The sequence below is a fragment of the Crotalus tigris genome, unplaced genomic scaffold (genome assembly GCF_016545835.1).
Source record: "Crotalus tigris isolate CLP2741 ecotype Arizona unplaced genomic scaffold, ASM1654583v1 scf7180000020184.803716, whole genome shotgun sequence".
In the NCBI taxonomy this organism is placed as follows: Eukaryota; Metazoa; Chordata; class Lepidosauria; order Squamata; family Viperidae; genus Crotalus; species Crotalus tigris.
Window position 1 is genome coordinate 640,287 of NW_024097897.1, and position 17,211 is coordinate 657,497.

At 38.2% G+C, this 17,211-nt stretch overlaps 2 protein-coding genes across 14 annotated transcripts in view; one reads left to right on the forward strand and one right to left on the reverse strand.

Annotated features, from left to right (window-relative positions):
• Positions 1 to 1,069, forward strand: part of ANKZF1 (ankyrin repeat and zinc finger peptidyl tRNA hydrolase 1) — an 18,139-nt gene extending 17,070 nt beyond the window's left edge. For 8 of the 9 annotated variants that reach the window (XM_039365785.1, XM_039365780.1, XM_039365778.1 and 5 more), the window contains one exon: positions 90 to 1,069. In XM_039365785.1, coding sequence (XP_039221719.1) covers positions 90 to 210 — 121 coding nt within the window. In that variant the 3' untranslated portion in view covers positions 211 to 1,069. The remainder of the gene's footprint in view (positions 1 to 89) is intronic. The other variant, XR_005559457.1, reaches the window with a different exon arrangement.
• On the reverse strand, positions 950 to 17,211 carry GLB1L (galactosidase beta 1 like). 5 transcript variants are annotated; one of them, XM_039365788.1, is made up of 17 exons: positions 17,073 to 17,211; positions 15,247 to 15,408; positions 9,750 to 9,925; positions 8,840 to 8,990; positions 8,424 to 8,484; positions 8,126 to 8,220; positions 7,412 to 7,592; positions 7,262 to 7,320; positions 6,272 to 6,393; positions 5,744 to 5,784; positions 5,484 to 5,602; positions 4,029 to 4,103; positions 3,504 to 3,593; positions 3,221 to 3,334; positions 2,921 to 3,052; positions 2,209 to 2,415; positions 950 to 1,323 (listed from the first exon to the last, which is right to left on the reverse strand). In XM_039365788.1, the coding sequence occupies exons 2-17, from the start codon at positions 15,298 to 15,300 to the stop codon at positions 1,105 to 1,107; spliced, it is 1,896 nt and encodes a 631-aa protein (XP_039221722.1). In that variant the 5' UTR covers positions 15,301 to 15,408; positions 17,073 to 17,211; the 3' UTR covers positions 950 to 1,104. The 5 variants fall into 5 exon arrangements, with proteins under 5 accessions (XP_039221722.1, XP_039221723.1, XP_039221721.1 ...); XM_039365789.1 differs by lacking the exon at positions 17,073 to 17,211 and adding an exon at positions 16,770 to 16,875 and having other exon boundaries at positions 9,750 to 9,922; XM_039365787.1 differs by lacking the exon at positions 17,073 to 17,211 and adding an exon at positions 16,770 to 16,875.

Consider the following 17,211-nt stretch of genomic DNA (forward strand, 5'->3'; position numbering starts at 1 on the left):
TTTGTGTAAAAAAAAAACAAAAACCAACACATGATTTTTCATCAAAAAAAAACCAACAACACATGATTTTTCATCTTTTCTGTCCACAGACGGTGCTGGTTTTGTGGGGAATCTCTGCTGGGTTGCATTCCTTTCCATTATCTCGATTTCTCCTTCTGCTCCACAAATTGTCTTCAAGCCCATCGACGAGGGAAAACTGCCCCATCCTAGCTGGCGGTTTGGCTTTGGCATCAAGGGACTGTGCTACAACAGAAATCCCACCCCAGGACTGTTGTTGCTTTAGAATGATGAGAGATTAAGCACAGCAGGGAAGTCACAAGTAATTATCTCCAAGTACTTCACAGGAGACTAATATGGACCGCTGTTATTTGAGAAATGAACTTTTTTTTTGTAAGAATGTAGGCTTTTCAATTTGAAACTAGATTTAGGAATTGGTTAAAAAGAGCAACCTTTCTCCCCAGATATGTTGGACCGGCCCCACTGGAATTCACTGCTGACTGGGAGTTCTGTAGGTTAAGAATTGTAATACATATTTGCTGTGCAGGTTACGGAAGACTATTTTAGGGAGTAACTGAACAAACGTCATAGATAACAAAAATGGAAGGAATACCTAATGCTATTTGATTATCTCTTAACTAGTACTTTCATAAGCAGTAATAGATGTCTTAAGAATCAAGATAAACCCATGATCTATTTAATATAAAGCACAAAGAACTTTACGTCTGTTCCTATGTTTAAATGTGCCTTATCCCCAAGTATATCTTGTGCTTACCTGATTCATCCTACTTTCACTGAACTTTGGCAGCTTCCAATTTCAACTCTATCTTTGATACTGGAATGCCAAGAATGGATTACAGTGCTATGCCAGGTGGCTTCATTTTTAATTTGTTGATGAGCATTATCTATCCTGAGCACTTATACAGCATCAACTTCAATTAACATTGAAAGATTTGATCTCCAGATAAGTGTAGTTTACTTGGCTTGTTCATTACAACTTAAGCTACAGTCCGATACTTTATTCATTTGATTCTTACAAGACAGTGATTTCAATATATTTCTTTTGCCACGGGTCTCAGCAGTGTCATAATTGGATAGTATTTCCAGCTACTTCATGTCTTTTTGAAAGAAGCTAAAAGTTTCATTGAGAACGGGACGGTCAAGAAAAAGTACCTTTGGGTTTGATGGTGCATTCTGCAATTCCAGCACTACAATAGTATTGAGAACTGAGGTATTGAGGAGAAAGCCAGGCACAAAGAGGGTTTGTTGGGGTCCACGAACTGGCCAGAAACGGCCCAGGTTAAAACCATTGATCCAGATCTGGCCCTAGTTAAAAACATAAAAGTGATTTTTATAAAATAGTACTTCCATCTTTATTTGGGCACCCCAAGAGACTACAGCATTGATTTCATATTTTATTATCTATCCAAAGCCAGAAAGATCACCTATGGCAAGGCTTAGAATTTAATTCTGTATGTGTGCCGATTACAACTCTATATATAACAATAGGAAGACATAAATTTAGATGGTAAATAACGATTATTCTTATTCATGTAATTATCATGTAATTTGAAATACTGAATGCATTTTATAAAAGAGTGTAGGGGCAACCAGCAAACACATTAATCTACACCAGAGTTCCCCAACTTTTCTGGCTTTGTGGACTGGCCGGCGGGGTGGGGGGGGGAGAGGGAATAGTTCCACACCTGCACAAATGGAGTGTGCACACGTTCACCCGCTGCTTGTGCACAGTCACTTGCTACTTCTGCAGCCTGGTTCCAAACGGCTCAAGGCCCAGTAGTGAGGAGCAGTAAGGGGTGTTAGGGACCTCTGTTCTACACAGTGCTAAAACCAGTACATCTTTATGTTATTAACCCTAACCCCAGCATAGTTCTATAAAGTAACCCTATTTAGCAGTTTAAATTACATAAGACATTTTTTGGCACCATGTGATGTTTTGTCTTTACTGTTCCCTATTTTGACCTTCATGGCCACTTAATTTTGATAATCTTAAAATAGTGAATAAAGGCGAACTTTTTACTTACAAACTAATTCTTGAACTGCCTGTAATTATACACTGCTTAATGGGTAAGTGTAGTAAAAGAGCTACCGCTAGCAATCTGGATCATTGATTGCCAAAACAATGAGATGAAGCAAAGAAATCCCCTGGTTGCCCACTGGGAGATAAAATTGTGTTCAGGATTGCTATACCTTGCTCCACCCTGGAAACTTCACATAGGTGTCATAGTTGATACCAGGTGTTTTGAAGACCCCAGTATAGAAAGCAGGTCCTGCTGTGTTATTGCTTCGTGGGACATAGGGAGGCCATTCTTGGGCCACAGCTGAGTCAATATCAAGTGGATAGATGAGCCAGTCACTTAGAATAATGGAACCCAAAGTAACATTGTGAGTCAGGCCCTGGGCAAAAAAAGAAAAGTACACTAAAGATGTGAAAAGAATAGCATACATCTGGCTTTTAATCTGTAGTCCTCTTGTGAGAAAAGGGTTGGGTGGGTCCTGCTGATAGGCAAAACTATCAGCTATTATCTGTAAGGAGCTGGTCATTTTTCCTGCAACAGGATTATTTAGGGGGTTTTCCCCCTTAAAGCTGAAATAAAGCTATTCAAGCAACTAATAAAAGTTGCATCAGAACTTGCAATAATTAAAAATGAGTTCAGTATAGTTCTGTTTTACAGCTCATTTTCACAAAGAGTGCCTAATATTCCAAGTCCCCCCAAAAGTCCCCAATTCTTTCAAATTACTTCAGTTGCTGCTTATTACCTAGAAACTGCTTACTGTTCTGGAAAATACTTAATTTTGAAGTGTGATAATGTAGCTGTCTGGAGTCCATCCCAATCCAATGTACCTCTATGAGTAAAAGTGAAAGCACTACTCTTTCACCAGTAGTGCTCTCTTGCAGTACCTTAAAGTCACTGTTATTTGCTCCAAAATTGATATGACCCATGCTCTCCACCAGCAAGTCCAATGAATCTCCTAGCTGGCCAGTTATATTGATGGCGTTCACTCTGTCTCGTTCCAGTGTCCCTTTATATTCCTCAAGGGAGAAGGAATAAAGGATTAACAATTGAATAGCACTTGCAGAACTGAAGCAAAACCCCTATATCACTCAGCAGCCTCAAGCAATCACTATGGGAACCCGAGACATTTTCCCCCTGACAATTAAATGCCTGTATCATACAAATGTCTCCACTTTCCAGCTTACTCCATTAAGTAAAACGTAGGCAAGGTCATGGATCCCATTTTCAAGCACAGAGAGAACAACAGGCTGTAGGATGTCATCTGGAAGAACAGTACGGTACAACATAAAGCCATGGTTCTGAAATATAAAATGAAAACTAATGCAAATGTGGACTGCAATCCAAACACTAAATAGACAAGATCAAAAGAATTTTTTTTTAAAGCTCCTCTGAGTTTTCTTGAATTTTCTAGTGGAACTACTCTTAGCTTCCCTTTTTGATACCACAGAATGTTGTTTCACTTCTTACCTGCTTCAGAGCCTCAAAAGTGAGGGGGAAGGAAGAATGGAATGGTAGGCCAGGGGAGAGAAGACTTAGAATATCCAAAAAGGCCACACACTGTAAGAAAAAAAAAACCTGAAATTGTATTTATGCTATTTAAAAAGTAAGATACAAAAAAGTATTTTCCCCAAATCGTTTTCCATTAAAAATATCAGATATTATTACAAATTAAGTATACAGTGACATTAAAACAAGCAGAAAGATAACTCTCTCATTTAAAAAAAATGCTTTAACATATGAACACAGCACTGTTTGAAAATGAGAACACTAGTTCTGCTGAATTCCTGATGTGGGCATGGAGCACAACATCTCAACACCGGTGCCATCAATATCATCAGACATGTTTTATATAAGAAGATCTCTTTTCTGTTCCAAAATCTGTTTCATTACCTTTGGTTTCATCTTAGGAAATAACATGCAAGACTACAAGAATAGCTTATCCATTAGCCAATTCATGAGCATCTGATGGAACATCCTCCAACTCTAACTTACCAGTGGTAAAGACACATAGCCATATGAAAATTTGGGAGTTGGGGGTGGTATTGGTCCTGCAGGCACAGGCTGAAACTGCAAATTTAAAAAAGATAGCAAAAGAGAGTGACTGGAGGTCAAACATAACATCAAATTCAGCTGATGACTTCACATTCAGCAAACGAAGCATAGCAAGAATTAAACCAGTTACCTTGCCTTGATTTAGCTCCTATCAGAAAAAAAAAATCTTAAAAATTGGAAGTGGGAAGATAACTTTTTAAGCAATTCAGGGCAGATGGATAAAAATTGAGGACTAAATCTCTGATTTCTGCTTCTTTGCTTATCTTCAAGCAGTGTTTCTCAACTTTTAACAATTTTGATGCAAGGTCAATGCTGGCTATGGAATTCTGGGAGTTGACCTTAAAATTGCCGAGATTGAAAAATACTGTCTCAAAGTTCACTAGCAGATTCTCAGATAATGCATTTTAAGGGAATAAATCCTATTTCTGACTTAAACACAAAGCTTCTCTTTTACTCATATGCCCTTACATGTGCTACCATGATTGGTGCATCGCACTAAGTTTGGTTCCTTTTGATTTAGTGCAGTGAGCGATCCATTAACAAACAATGGCTGGAAAAAAATCCTAACAGATATGAATATAGCCTCTGAGCTGGTCTCATATTTACCTTCTTACTTTAAGACAAGACTCAAACCTACTGGCCGTATAGGAAGAAGTCATCAAATAGACAGCAGAAGTACTGCTACATCTAAATCCCCAGTATTATCTATCACCAGCTACTGAAACATCACCACTCTTGTTCCAAAAAATAGTCGTACTATGTCAGCTATAAGTGGAGGAGAATGAGAAAATAATTGCTGAAATAAAGATTGGTACATATAGGTTATTCACTGGCGATTGGGATGTGGGGAGCCCAAACACAATTCACCACCCGTTTCCTTGATTACATTGTTGAACCAGATTTGGATACATTATGACTGTCTGGAACCAAGTAATACCTCTTGCTTGTAAAAGGTATTGCCAATAATTTACTCAAATGTGCGCAGATTAAATGTAAAATTAATTTACTCAAATGTGCGCAGATTAAATGTAAAATTAATTTACTCAAATGTGCGCAGATTAAATGTAAAATTAATTTACTCAAATGTGCGCAGATTAAATGTAAAATTAATTTACTCAAATGTGCGCAGATTAAATGTAAAATTAATTTACTCAAATGTGCGCAGATTAAATGTAAAATTAATTTACTCAAATGTGCGCAGATTAAATGTAAAATTAATTTACTCAAATGTGCGCAGATTAAATGTAAAATTGTAGGCTGATAGCCTACACTGGTTGTGACTACGTATATGCAGTAGCAAAAGAGTAGATTATTAATAGAATAAATGGTTCCTTTCAACTAGTATAAAAAGCAGCATTGCCTCTCAATCTACTGCCAAGAGTGCTGAATCGTTACCTTGCCAATGATGGCTCGAATGGCATACAGCTTTTCTGTAGGGTCTCCAGCTTCTGAGAGAGGTGCATCATAGTCATAGCTAGTAGTGATAGGATAATACTTGCCTTTATAATCAGCACCTGAGTAGAGAAACCTATGAGAACAAAACAGGCTTCTGGATTTCTAACTCCCATATGCAACTAGGCACTTCCATTTTCCAGCCAGAAGCTAAGCCTCACAATGTCTGACTGAGGCAGCACCCAAAGGACCCAGAAACTCACCACTCCAATAACCAAAGTTGGTGCCGCCCTGGAACATATACCTAGAAAAAGATCAGGCAGCAGAGTAAGAATTCACTTTCCATCAAAGCACTGAGACAATGCCTGGTAGGGGAAAAATGGACAGGTGCTACAAAAGGACCAGAGAACAGTTTTGCAGTTGGATTTGCACACTGGATAAACCATAATGTGGCTTGTCTGGTTTTTGCTTAGAATGACATGTGACTCCAGCCAGCCAGTCATGTAAAGTAAGATAAATGGAGAACCCAGGATAGGTTCAAATATACTCCAGTCTCACACTACATCTTCATTCCACTGGAAAATTTTTTATCAGCTATGGAAATCATTAAAGAAAAGATGTACGCATGCGCACGCACGCACGCACACACACCATCTGATATACCAGAATATATACAGAGTAAGATGAAGTTAAGAGCCATGACTTGTATCTTAGACATATTTTGTTTCTTTTTATAATCAATTCTATGGCTTTTGTCCCCCTGCCACTCTCCCATATAGTCTCACGGTTACATGTTGATGTTGGCTCCCAATTCTAGGATCTTCTGTAGGCCCTGAGTCACAACTGTAGTACTTTTCATGGAGTGTGGCTCACCCCAATAATCCAGCCAGCCTGTGTAATACTCAGAATTTACCTAGGGAAAAGCATAATTGAGACTTTTATGAAATACTACCAAAACTGCTTTCAACATCTGAAATGGTATATACATTTTGTTCCGACTCAAATGTTAAAATCTGAGAGTACAGGATAAATATGTCAGACCATAAAAATAAATTAGTTGATATATTATGACATATGGTCCAAGGACCCAAGTACTTCAATAATATCAAAGCTGTACGTTATGATAGCTGTGGTGGCTCTGCTCATGATCTCATTTTTGTGTCTAAAAATAAGCCGTGCCCAATTAGGAAACTTACTTCAAAGTGAATATCTCTGGCCACTATACTGTCTACTTTAAAATGGTAGTTTAATACACACTCGTATGGGTATCTGTAGAAAAACAATTATTGGAACTTTTAAAAATGAATTATTACTCATTTTATTTTTATTGTATTTATTTTATATTTTGTACATCATTCTGGCTTCCCTTGGAAAAATGAGTGAAATAAACATCTAATTCTGAAAGGCCTGACTAGTTATTCTATAATTAAGCTGTCAGAAATTTTTATAGATGAACCTTGAGATCTACAGATCTGGCATCACCCAAGACAGGCAAGTGAAACTCATAGCTCGCTAGACACTATTGAAAACATAGGACTACAATTTATATACCTTTAGCACCAACTTACAAACCACAGAGGCAAATAAGGATTTAACCTACATGAATACTTTTGATTCCCTTTCCTTAGAAAACTCCTTGGAAGTTGCTAAGGAAAGGACAAAATAATCAAACGAGAGAAAATAGTCAGCATATGAGGTGAAGAGAAATAGGTGCTCAGAAGAAATAAGCATTATAAAGCCAAGTTTTTTCCTTCCTAGATGGTACGGCCAATTGCTCTCACCAGTGGCCCTCTTGGTTCAACCAGACGCTGCTGTTCAAATGCTCTTGTCTCATTTATTTCTGTCAAAGAACAAAAAACAGAGTAGAAGTCAAAGGATAATTCCATTCCAGCTCCTATAAATTCTGTGCAGATCATTTAACCTTGCATTACCTGATCCAAAGTCCACAGTGGCATATAAATCTTGCAAGGTCCCACATCGCAGCTCGGATTCTTTGAGGCCATCAGTTGTGAAAAGCACAATTTCTTTACCCAAATACAAGCGGAAAACAGCCAGGAGGTGACGCATATAGTCATAGTCACATGCGTAATAGCTTCCATATTCATTCTCCACCTGCCTAGAGAACAGTGGGGAATTAAAGGATGGTGACTTATGAGCCCTTCATTTGCCAAAAGATCAGCTTTTAATAAGATTCTGTCATTAAATGCTGCATATGTAGCCGTTTATGAAGCCCACTTGTCCCAAATGTTGGTTTTCCAAGTAGGTGCAATTGAGCTAGTTGTAAATGAAGCAGTTTGCTCTCTCTGAAAGTCCCAAGCTCTGCATAAGTTAGAAGGGTACTAAAATGTCTTTGTCGTTTGACAGTGAAATATAGGTTGTGTAAAATTTTGGGCGCTTGACAATATGATTTTAAGATTATGCTAGGCAAAAATTTGTGGATGGATTCCAGAATTCAATTTTTATAGCCACTATAGCAACTCCATCTTTTCCAAAAATATTGTTGTTTAGGATTCATCTGTTTTAATGAAACTGAAAAAACTTGTATAGCCTGCTATATTTACCATGGATATTGCAAGGAAGACATAACACATACACAATAAAGGACTGAGGGAAAAAATGCCTGAAATGTCTTATGCTTCACGCACCTGGACACTGATGATGTTGCCTCCATTTTGATAAAGACGAGGTTTTATCTTGGGTAGCAGGACACTCAGCCATTTGTTGACAGCTTGCAGAAAACCTGAGAGCAGAAAGCAACTTGTTCAATTAAAAATAAGGATACTCTGCTCAATTTCCCATGTAGTACTAAGATAAGAGTTGGCGATTACAATGCTGTATACAGAGAAGTCTGGAAGAGCATGTTGACCTTTGTATTAAGTTCACATAAGTGTAGAAGGTAGAGGAAATTCCATGTTCTTTCTCAGGTTCAAATTTCCCCCTTACCTGGATCAGATGTTCGTAGAATAATATTTGGTTCTGCCAACAGCCAGGATGGAAGGCCACCCTAGGAAACAAGATATCAAAGTAATCCAATTGTGCAACTAAGGTCAAAGACGTTATTTATGCTGTCTTCCAGCAAGTAACAACTGGGAAACTGCCAAAAGATGAGAATTCAAAACTGCAAAAATAGGTTTGATCTTAACTATTGCAAAGTAGTTGCTTGAATGATGAGATGAAATGCTAGCATCCATGTATAACTATAAAAGAAGAAAAACACAAGATTTAAAAATGAAGAAAAGCTATAAAAGGAAAATGAGGGAAAGATAGCTCGTCAAACTATTAACTGCTTAAAACTGAGTTGTGAGCATTCAGATGCTTAAAATAATAATGACTTATCTGAATCTTTGCATAGCCCTTACCATATCCCATTCAGCACAGATGTAGGGTCCAGGGCGCAATATCACCAATAGCCCTAATTGGGCCACTAAGTCCAAGAATCCTTCCAAGTTTCTATCCCCAGAAAAGTTGTAAATTCCAGGCAATGGTTCATGGTAATTCCATGGGACATAACTGAGGAATTAAAATACACATTTCAATCCAGAAGAGATTTCTGAGAGACAAGAGAGTTATTGTAGTCATGGGTAAATAGAACAGAACTATGCTTTTTACCTTCTGGCACTAAATACTATACAATTTATTTTTAGTTCAAGTATGTCTTTCAATTCCTATTTCTCAGCTTAGCTTGACAGCAAGTTCAGACATAAGTGATAGCAAGTAGGGAACACGAACAACAATTTTCTCCCCTAGTTTTAAATTGGAGTGATGGGCACAGATGATTATGCCAATTGTAGCAGAAAGGTGGTCAGTAATTAAACATGCTGCTTTAAATACACACACATATAGAGTTAGTGCTGTACAGACATATGTGCACATGTTGTTCATTTTGGCCAAAAGCACAAGGTTTTATATATATCCTGATGAGACCTTGTAATACAGGGGTCTTCAAACTTGGCCCTTTTATGACTTGTGGACTTCAACTCCCAGAATTCCTCAGCCAGGCATGTTGGCTGAAGAATTCTGGGAGTTGAAGTCCACAAGTCATAAAAGGGCCAAGTTTGAAGACCCCTGTTATAATAGAACGAAAGATTTTCATTACTCGGTTCAGATCTATTTTCAATAAGCATGAGTTTCTCTGCTCCCAATATTTGCTATGGTCAAAAGTATGAATTTTCCAGTGAGAAAACTGGAGCATCTATGATCAGTTTATGTCACTAGTTTCTGTTACAGCAAAGAATATGTCCCAGCTGGGAGTCGCTTCTGATCACTTACATTTGTACAGCATTGAGGCCACTCATATACATCTTGAGGAGCCGATCTTTCCAATAAGCTGGTGGGATACGGAAGTAATGGATGCTACCTGAGATATAACGAAACGTAGCTCCATCCTTCAGGAAGCAGTTATTTTTATAATCAATGCTGAAGGAACGAACTGCTGCAGTGCCCTGCTACCCAGAAAAAGAGAGGAAAGGTTAATATTGTCATTTTCCATGCAACCACAGTGCTGCTTTAACTATTTTTTTAGGGTTAGGGGTAGATTAGATAGGGTTTCCTGCCTGAGCAGGGGGCTGGACTAGATGATCTCAAGGTTCATTCCAACTTTATTATTATTATTACTATTAACATGCTCACTGCTGCTCCAAATCTTGCAAGTTCAAATCTAATGTCCCAATCACAATTTATACTTGACATTTAGATCGATCCCTCACTTGTTCACTTAGACTCTTTCTAGGTTACTGGCTGATGTAACATCTTCTTCTGAGTCATATAACAACAACAACAACAACAACAACAATAATAATAATAATAATAATAATAATAATAATAATAAAGTTGGAAGGGACCTTGGAGATGATGATGATGATGATGATAATGATGATGATGATGATAATAATAATAATAATAATAATAATAATAATAATAATAATAATAATAATAAAAAAAAACAACCCTCAGTGAGGCACTATCTTGACGTGGTTGTGGGGCTTGTGTACTCTGAGGAAGATGAGAGCTATGCCAGAGGTTCAACCATACTGGACAGGTCTCATCAGAGGAGTCAGACAAAGAGTGTCTCTCCCATAAAAAATATGGTGAAACGTAAATTTTAGAATGCCATACCGGCTCGGATGTCGCCCGGGTTAACAAGGTCCGCGCTAGATATTGAAGTTCCTGGATATCTGATGAAAAATGGGTTACAGGACTCAGGACTGTTGGCTGAGCAACCAGGGCCAGCAGCTGCAGAACTACTGGAAGAAAAGGTGTTTACCCGTCGCAGATACACAGTGATGGAAAACAAAGAAATAATGATCTGTTACTACAGATCAAGTCCAACAAGAAGAGGATATCTAAAACGAATGCACCAGTTCCGGAAAGACCAACATCCAGAATCAGAAATAACAGAACAGAGACTAGCAGATCAACGCCGATTTATAATACGAAATAAAGTTTTCACAGAAACAGAATTGGACGAACTGCACAGGTTTACCCAGGGCAAAGAAATCAAAGCCTTACCAGAAGTAATTCAGAATATAAAGGCAAACCAGGGGGAGTTGGCAGTGAAGGAATCCAGCAGAGATATACAACTGTTCTCATTTGGAAACCAGGCACCTCTTCCTCAGGAAGAATAAAACCCTCTAATTAAAGAAATAAAAGAATTGAAACAAAGAATAACTGAGCATCTAGAACAGCACAAAAACAACAGAATAAGGCTGCCTGCATTGAAGCTTGTTCCAAAGAATGGAATGCTAGCATAAGCATTAAAAGATGCAAATACTGCAATATCAAGTATAAATATCAAATCACTGCAAGAAACAAACCAACTAATGTACAGCACAGCTGCAGTTATAACTGAATACCTGGGATGCAAAATCAACAAAGAAGAAAAACAAACAAACAGTGCACCACAAAAATGGAAGGTTAGACTAGAAAATAAGACCAGCAAGTTAAGATCACACGCAAGCAAGCTAGAACAGATGAAAGAAAAGAAGCTGAAGAACAAGAAGACCAAAGAATACCTAATCAAGAAATACTACTTAGAAACAAGGAAGATCAAGGAAGCACTGGAAATAATAAAGCAACAAATAACAGCTATAGCCAGGAAAATCAGTAGATATGAAGCTCAAATTGCAAACTTTAGGCAGAACCTCCAATTTTAATCCAATCAGAAATTTTTCTACCAATCCATCAATGGAGAAACTGCAATGAATCAGTCAGTACCTGACAAAGAAGAAACAGTGCAGTTCTGGAAGCAGATATGGGATAACCCAAAGAAACACAACAAGGATGCGGCTTGGTTAAAAGAGGTGGATGCAAATAAAACAGAAGTTGAAATGAAAGAACTAGTAATAACAACAAAAATGGTAGAAAAAAGAGCAAAGAAAATCAAAAATTGGTCAGTACCAGGTGAAGATGACCTGCATGGGTTTTGGTTGAAACACCTAACTGTTATACACCCACTCATTGCCAAACAGTTCAACAATATACTACAAGGAGGAGAAATTGAAAAGTGGCTAACAACTGGGAAAACCTACCTAATAATGAAAAATCCAGCAAAAGGGGCAACACCAGGTAACTACAGGCCAATTACCTGCTTACCAACAACTTTCAAATTACTAACTGGTGGGGTAGCTGATGCAGTACAACAGCATCTAGTTGAAAACAATCTCTTTCCACCTGAGCAGAAAGGAAACTGCCCCAATAGCCGAGGAACAAAAGATCAACTCCTAATAGACAAAATGATCTTGGAAAACTGCAAGAAAAGGAAGACCAACCTGAATGTGTCATGGATTGACTACAAAAAGGCATTTGACTCTCTGCCACATGAATGGATAATCAAGTGTCTAGAAATAACAGGAGTCAGTAGAAATATCAGAAAATGTGTGCAAAGATCGATGGCACAATGGAAGACACAGTTGCAGATCAATGGTGAGAGACTGGGAGAGGTTAATATCAAGAGAGGAATATTTCAAGGAGATTCATTGTCATCATTACTATTTGTTATTGCACTGTTTCCTCTGTCAACAATACTGAATAACTCAGAACATGGCTATCAAACATCAAAAATATCTGCAAGACTATCCCACCTCCTTTACATGGATGATCTGAAGCTATTTGGAAAAACATCATCTGAAATAGAATCGCTGCTCAACACTGTCCATATATATAGCCAAGATATTGCAATGGAGTTTGGCTTGGACAAATGTGCCATGCTTACTATCAAACAAGGAAAAATAGTGAAAACTGAAGGAATCAAAATGCCCCATGAAAATAACATTAAGAGTCTGGATGAGGAAGATTACTACAAATACTTGGGTATCCTTCAAGCTGACAACATCAAGCACACTGAAGTCAAGAAAAAGAGGTGAATACATTAGAGGTGAATACATTAAGAGAGTGAAGAAGATTAAGATCCAAAGTCCAAACTCAATGGAGGAAATACCATAAAGGCAATCAACACCTGGGCAATTCCAGTCATTAGATACACAGCTGGAATCGTGGACTGGACTCAAGCAGAACTAAAAGCAATGGATAGGAAGACCAGAAAAATAATGACAATGAATCATGCCCTTCATCCACGCAGTGACACTGACAGACTTTATCTACCGAGGCAAATAGGTGGGCGTGGAATGCTGCAAGTACATCAGATGGTTGAAGAACAAAAAATGGATATGGAAGAATATCTGAAGAACAATGATGAAGATGCACTAAAATTAGTATATCAGGAAGGCTTACTGACTACTGGAGAGACCAAACTGGTCTACAAGAAAGACCAAATGAAGAACAGAATAGAGGCATGGGAAGACAAAGCACTACATGGCCAGTACATTAAAAAAATAGCTGGGAAAGCAGATAATAACAAGACCTGGCAATGGCTAAGAGCAGGAAAATTGAAGAAAGAGACCGAGGGACTAATTCTGGCTGCACAAGACCAAGCCTTAAGGACAAATGCAGATAAAGTCAAAATTGAGAAGACAGCAACAGACAGTAAGTGCCGCCTATGCAAAGAAGCTGAAGAAACAGTGGACCACCTGGTAAGCTGTTGCAAGAAGATTGCACAGACTTACTACAAGCAGCGGCATGACAAAGTAGCAACAATGGTGCATTGGAAGATCTGCAAAAAATATCATTTGCCTGTAAGCAAAAACTGGTGGGATCATAAAATAGAGAAAGTCATAAAAATGATAAAATTAAACTGCTCTGGGACTTCAGAATTCAAACAAACAAGCACCTGCAACATAACACCCCAGACTTAACAATTGTCGATAAGAAAGACAAAAAAGTCTGGATAGTGGACGTGGCAGTGCCTGGAGACAGCAGAATAGAAGAGAAAGAACTGGAGAAGATAACAAAATACAAAGACCTACAAATAGAAATAGAAAGACTGTGGCAAAAGCAAGCAAGGGTAGTACCAATAGTAATAGGTGCCTTGGATGCAATCCCAGAACAACTGGAGCACCACTTGAACACCATTAGCATTGACAAATTTGCCATTAGTCAATTGCAAAAAGCGGCCTTACTAGGAACTGCTTCCATCCTGCAACGATATCTGTAATACCATCAAACATCCACATCTGCCTATCCCAGGTCCTTGGTAAGGACTCGATAGGTAGACAAAATGCCAAATCCAGTCTGAACATCTGGCTGACTGTGCAATGATCCATAGTAATAATAAAGTTGGAAGGGACCTTGGAGGTCATCTAGTCCAACCCCCTGCTCAGGCAGAAAACCCTATACCATTTTGGACAAATGGCTGTCCAGTTTCTTCTTAAAAACTTCCAGTGTTGGAGCATTCACCGCTTCTGGAGGCAGGTGGTTCCACTGGTTAATTGTTCTAACTGTCAGGAAGTTTCTCCTTAGTTCTAGGTTGCTTCTTTCCTTGATTAGTTTCCATCAGTTGCTTCTTGTCCTGCCTTCAGGCACTTTGGAGAATAGCTTGACTCCCTCTTCTTTGTGGCAGCCCCTGAGATATTGGAACACTGCTATCATGCCATCCCTAGCCCTTCTCTTCATTAAACTAGACATATCCAATTCCAGCAACCGTTCCTTATATGTTTTAGCCTCCAGACCTCTAATCATCTTGTGAGTCACTCATCTCTTTATCTCCAGTGCTATGGTTACTCTTTAACAGCCAGCAGTTAGGGTGCAGTACTGCAGGCCACTTTAGCTGACTGTGTTCAGCAGGTCAGCGGTTCAAATCTCACCGGCTCAAGGTTGACTCAGCCTTCCATCCTTCCGGGGTAGGTAAAATGAGGACCCAGATTGTTGGGGGCAATGTAAATATATATATACATTGCTTACTGGTGTACACCGCTTAGAGAGTGCTTGCACTTAAAGCGGTATATAAGTCTCATAAATAAATAAAATAAATAAATAAATAAGGTTTTGAAAAATAAAGTATTAGTTTGCTGTGAGTGCATGATTTAATCTATTTTTTTAACTCCATAGTGTTATTTGTTATGGCCTGAATCACATGATTGCTGTATTTTAAATGAGCAGAACAGATTATGGTCCATGTATAAGAACTCCAAGATAATTATATTACACAGGAGCTTAATTCAGTGGTATAGCAATCAACTCACTAATTATAAACAGAATATTAGGAGAGAATGGCGGAGAAGTGCCAAAAAGATCTAAAGAAAAAGTGGACTATGAGAATACATGGAAGATTACAAAGCAGATAGATAAATATCTTATATTTCCTTTAAAGAGTTGAAAGAAATCATTTCAGCATTTTCCCCAATAAAATCCTTTTCTAATTGTTTTTGCTTACCTGAAATTGTAAGCCCCCCAAGGCTACCATGAGAATATATAGCCACAGCCCCATCTGTTCAACGTTAACTTCAGCCTGGAACAAGAAACTGCAAAAAAAATCACATGACAATCTGGTGGGCAGGCGCCAGTGTTTCCTCCAAAGTGAGGGGGGTGATACGTCCTGTGAGTTGGGAGGGGAGAAGGACAGTCAGGAATTTTTAAAAGGAACTAAATCCAAAGCCAGTCATATCAGAGTATACCATGATGTAGCAAGTTCCTTCTGAATGCAAAAATGAACACAGAGGAACTGGAACAGAGAGCTTATTTTCCATTACTAAATATATAATGCAAAATATACTGTACATTTCCTTATAATAGCAGGATAATGACAAATAATAGTTATCTGTAAGATGAGAGTGTAAAGAAATATAAACTGGTACTGCATTTTATGTTATTGATTCAGAAGCATCAATTATTTTTAAATAATAAATTATACACACTGGACTTAGAGGTAACTCATACTGCTCTTGTAGATCTAATAAATGTTGAAATTATCAGAACTAAATATGGTGATTATGGAACAAGCTAATACATACCTACTCTGAGAGAGCAAAAAGCTCCATAAGAATATCAAGTGTTTTAATTACTAAATATTGTGTGCTGCTATCATATAATTATACAATCTTCTTGCCTTTCAGTGTGTTTTTATTTATGTCCCGTTTATTGCAACTTGTCACTGGAAGTCCCTTTTACACACCAGACTTGTATAATCATTGTATTCATTCAGCTCAGAGAACCCATACAGACACCCAAGGTAACCAGTGCATAATGTCCCAGCTGGGACACACTATCCTTGGCATCACCACATTCTGTGCCACCTCATAATGAGATGCTTTTATAAACTAAAGAATTGGGAGTCACTGAATGGTAAAATTTGGGTAAAACCAATCAGGCTCTAGATGCCATTGCAATCTAAGCTGCAAAGGAGTTACTTAATCAGAATATCAAATGTCTCCTGTCAATATTAAAATGATCACATTCCCCCCCCCCTTTAAAAAAAAATCCTGTAGTCTACTTAGGATAGAGTTGAGGTGACTGGATGAATCTGAGAATTTACTGGCCGGATGCCTTTTCTGATGCTTATGCAGTGTTCACAGCAGATATTTTTTCTTTGTTCCCTAGGAGAGAAACATCTGCTGCTATCTAAGATTGAATTCTCAACCTTCCTAGAGGGAGGTGTCTTCACCATTAGGCCACCATGCCACTCATTAAAATGATCATAGTAATAATTCATATTATTAAAATGATCACAATTAAATGTTATTAAAACTCCCCATTGAGATATCTGGCATGTTGAACTGGCTGAAACTACATCTGCCCTGAAATCCCTACACATCTATAAATTTCTCCAGAACACCTTGGGCTAATCACATTCTAATTAGTTCACAGAATTTTTGTAATAACTTATGTGATAGTGGATCATACATGTTGCCCTAAGTTTTCTAGAGAAATGCTTGATATTAAAAATCAATTATGTCCTACCCAGAGGAACTCATTTAGAGCCTTTCATGAGCTAGCTTGGCATTATCTTCACAACAGCTCTGTAAAGTAAACTGAATCCATTGTTTTCACGGCAGAACTCAAAAACATAAGATCCTTTGGACACTAAATTAATAATAAGAATGGAATGGAATAGAATAGAATCAGAGTTGGAAGGGATCTTGGAGGTCTTCTAGTCCAACCCTCTGCTTAGGCTGCACGCATTTATTTAAAAATAAGTCTTTGCTGAATTCAAAGTGACATATTTTAGGAAATATTCCGTAATCCTAGTTAAGCCCACCCTACCGATACTCAAAACTTTTTGTCTAGAGTCCACGGGTGTCAAACTCGCCGCGTCACGTGACGTGTCACGACGTATCGCGACATTTTTCGCATTGCCGGAGTTAGGGTGGGCGCGGCTTCCGCATGAGGAGGGCCGGCAGTT

Bases quoted from the DNA above. Each gene is read 5' to 3' on its own strand.
- GLB1L (XM_039365788.1), bottom strand. From the start codon at position 15,300: ATGGGGCTGTGGCTATATATTCTCATGGTAGCCTTGGGGGGCTTACAA. The intron at 4,104-5,483 runs GTAACGATTCAG...TTAAATTTGCAG, and splicing joins TTCGAGCCATCATTGGCAAG to TTTCAGCCTGTGCCTGCAGG. The intron at 3,053-3,220 runs GTAAGCTGGAAA...TTCTCCCTTGAG, and splicing joins CCTACGTTTTACTTAATGGA to GAATATAAAGGGACACTGGA.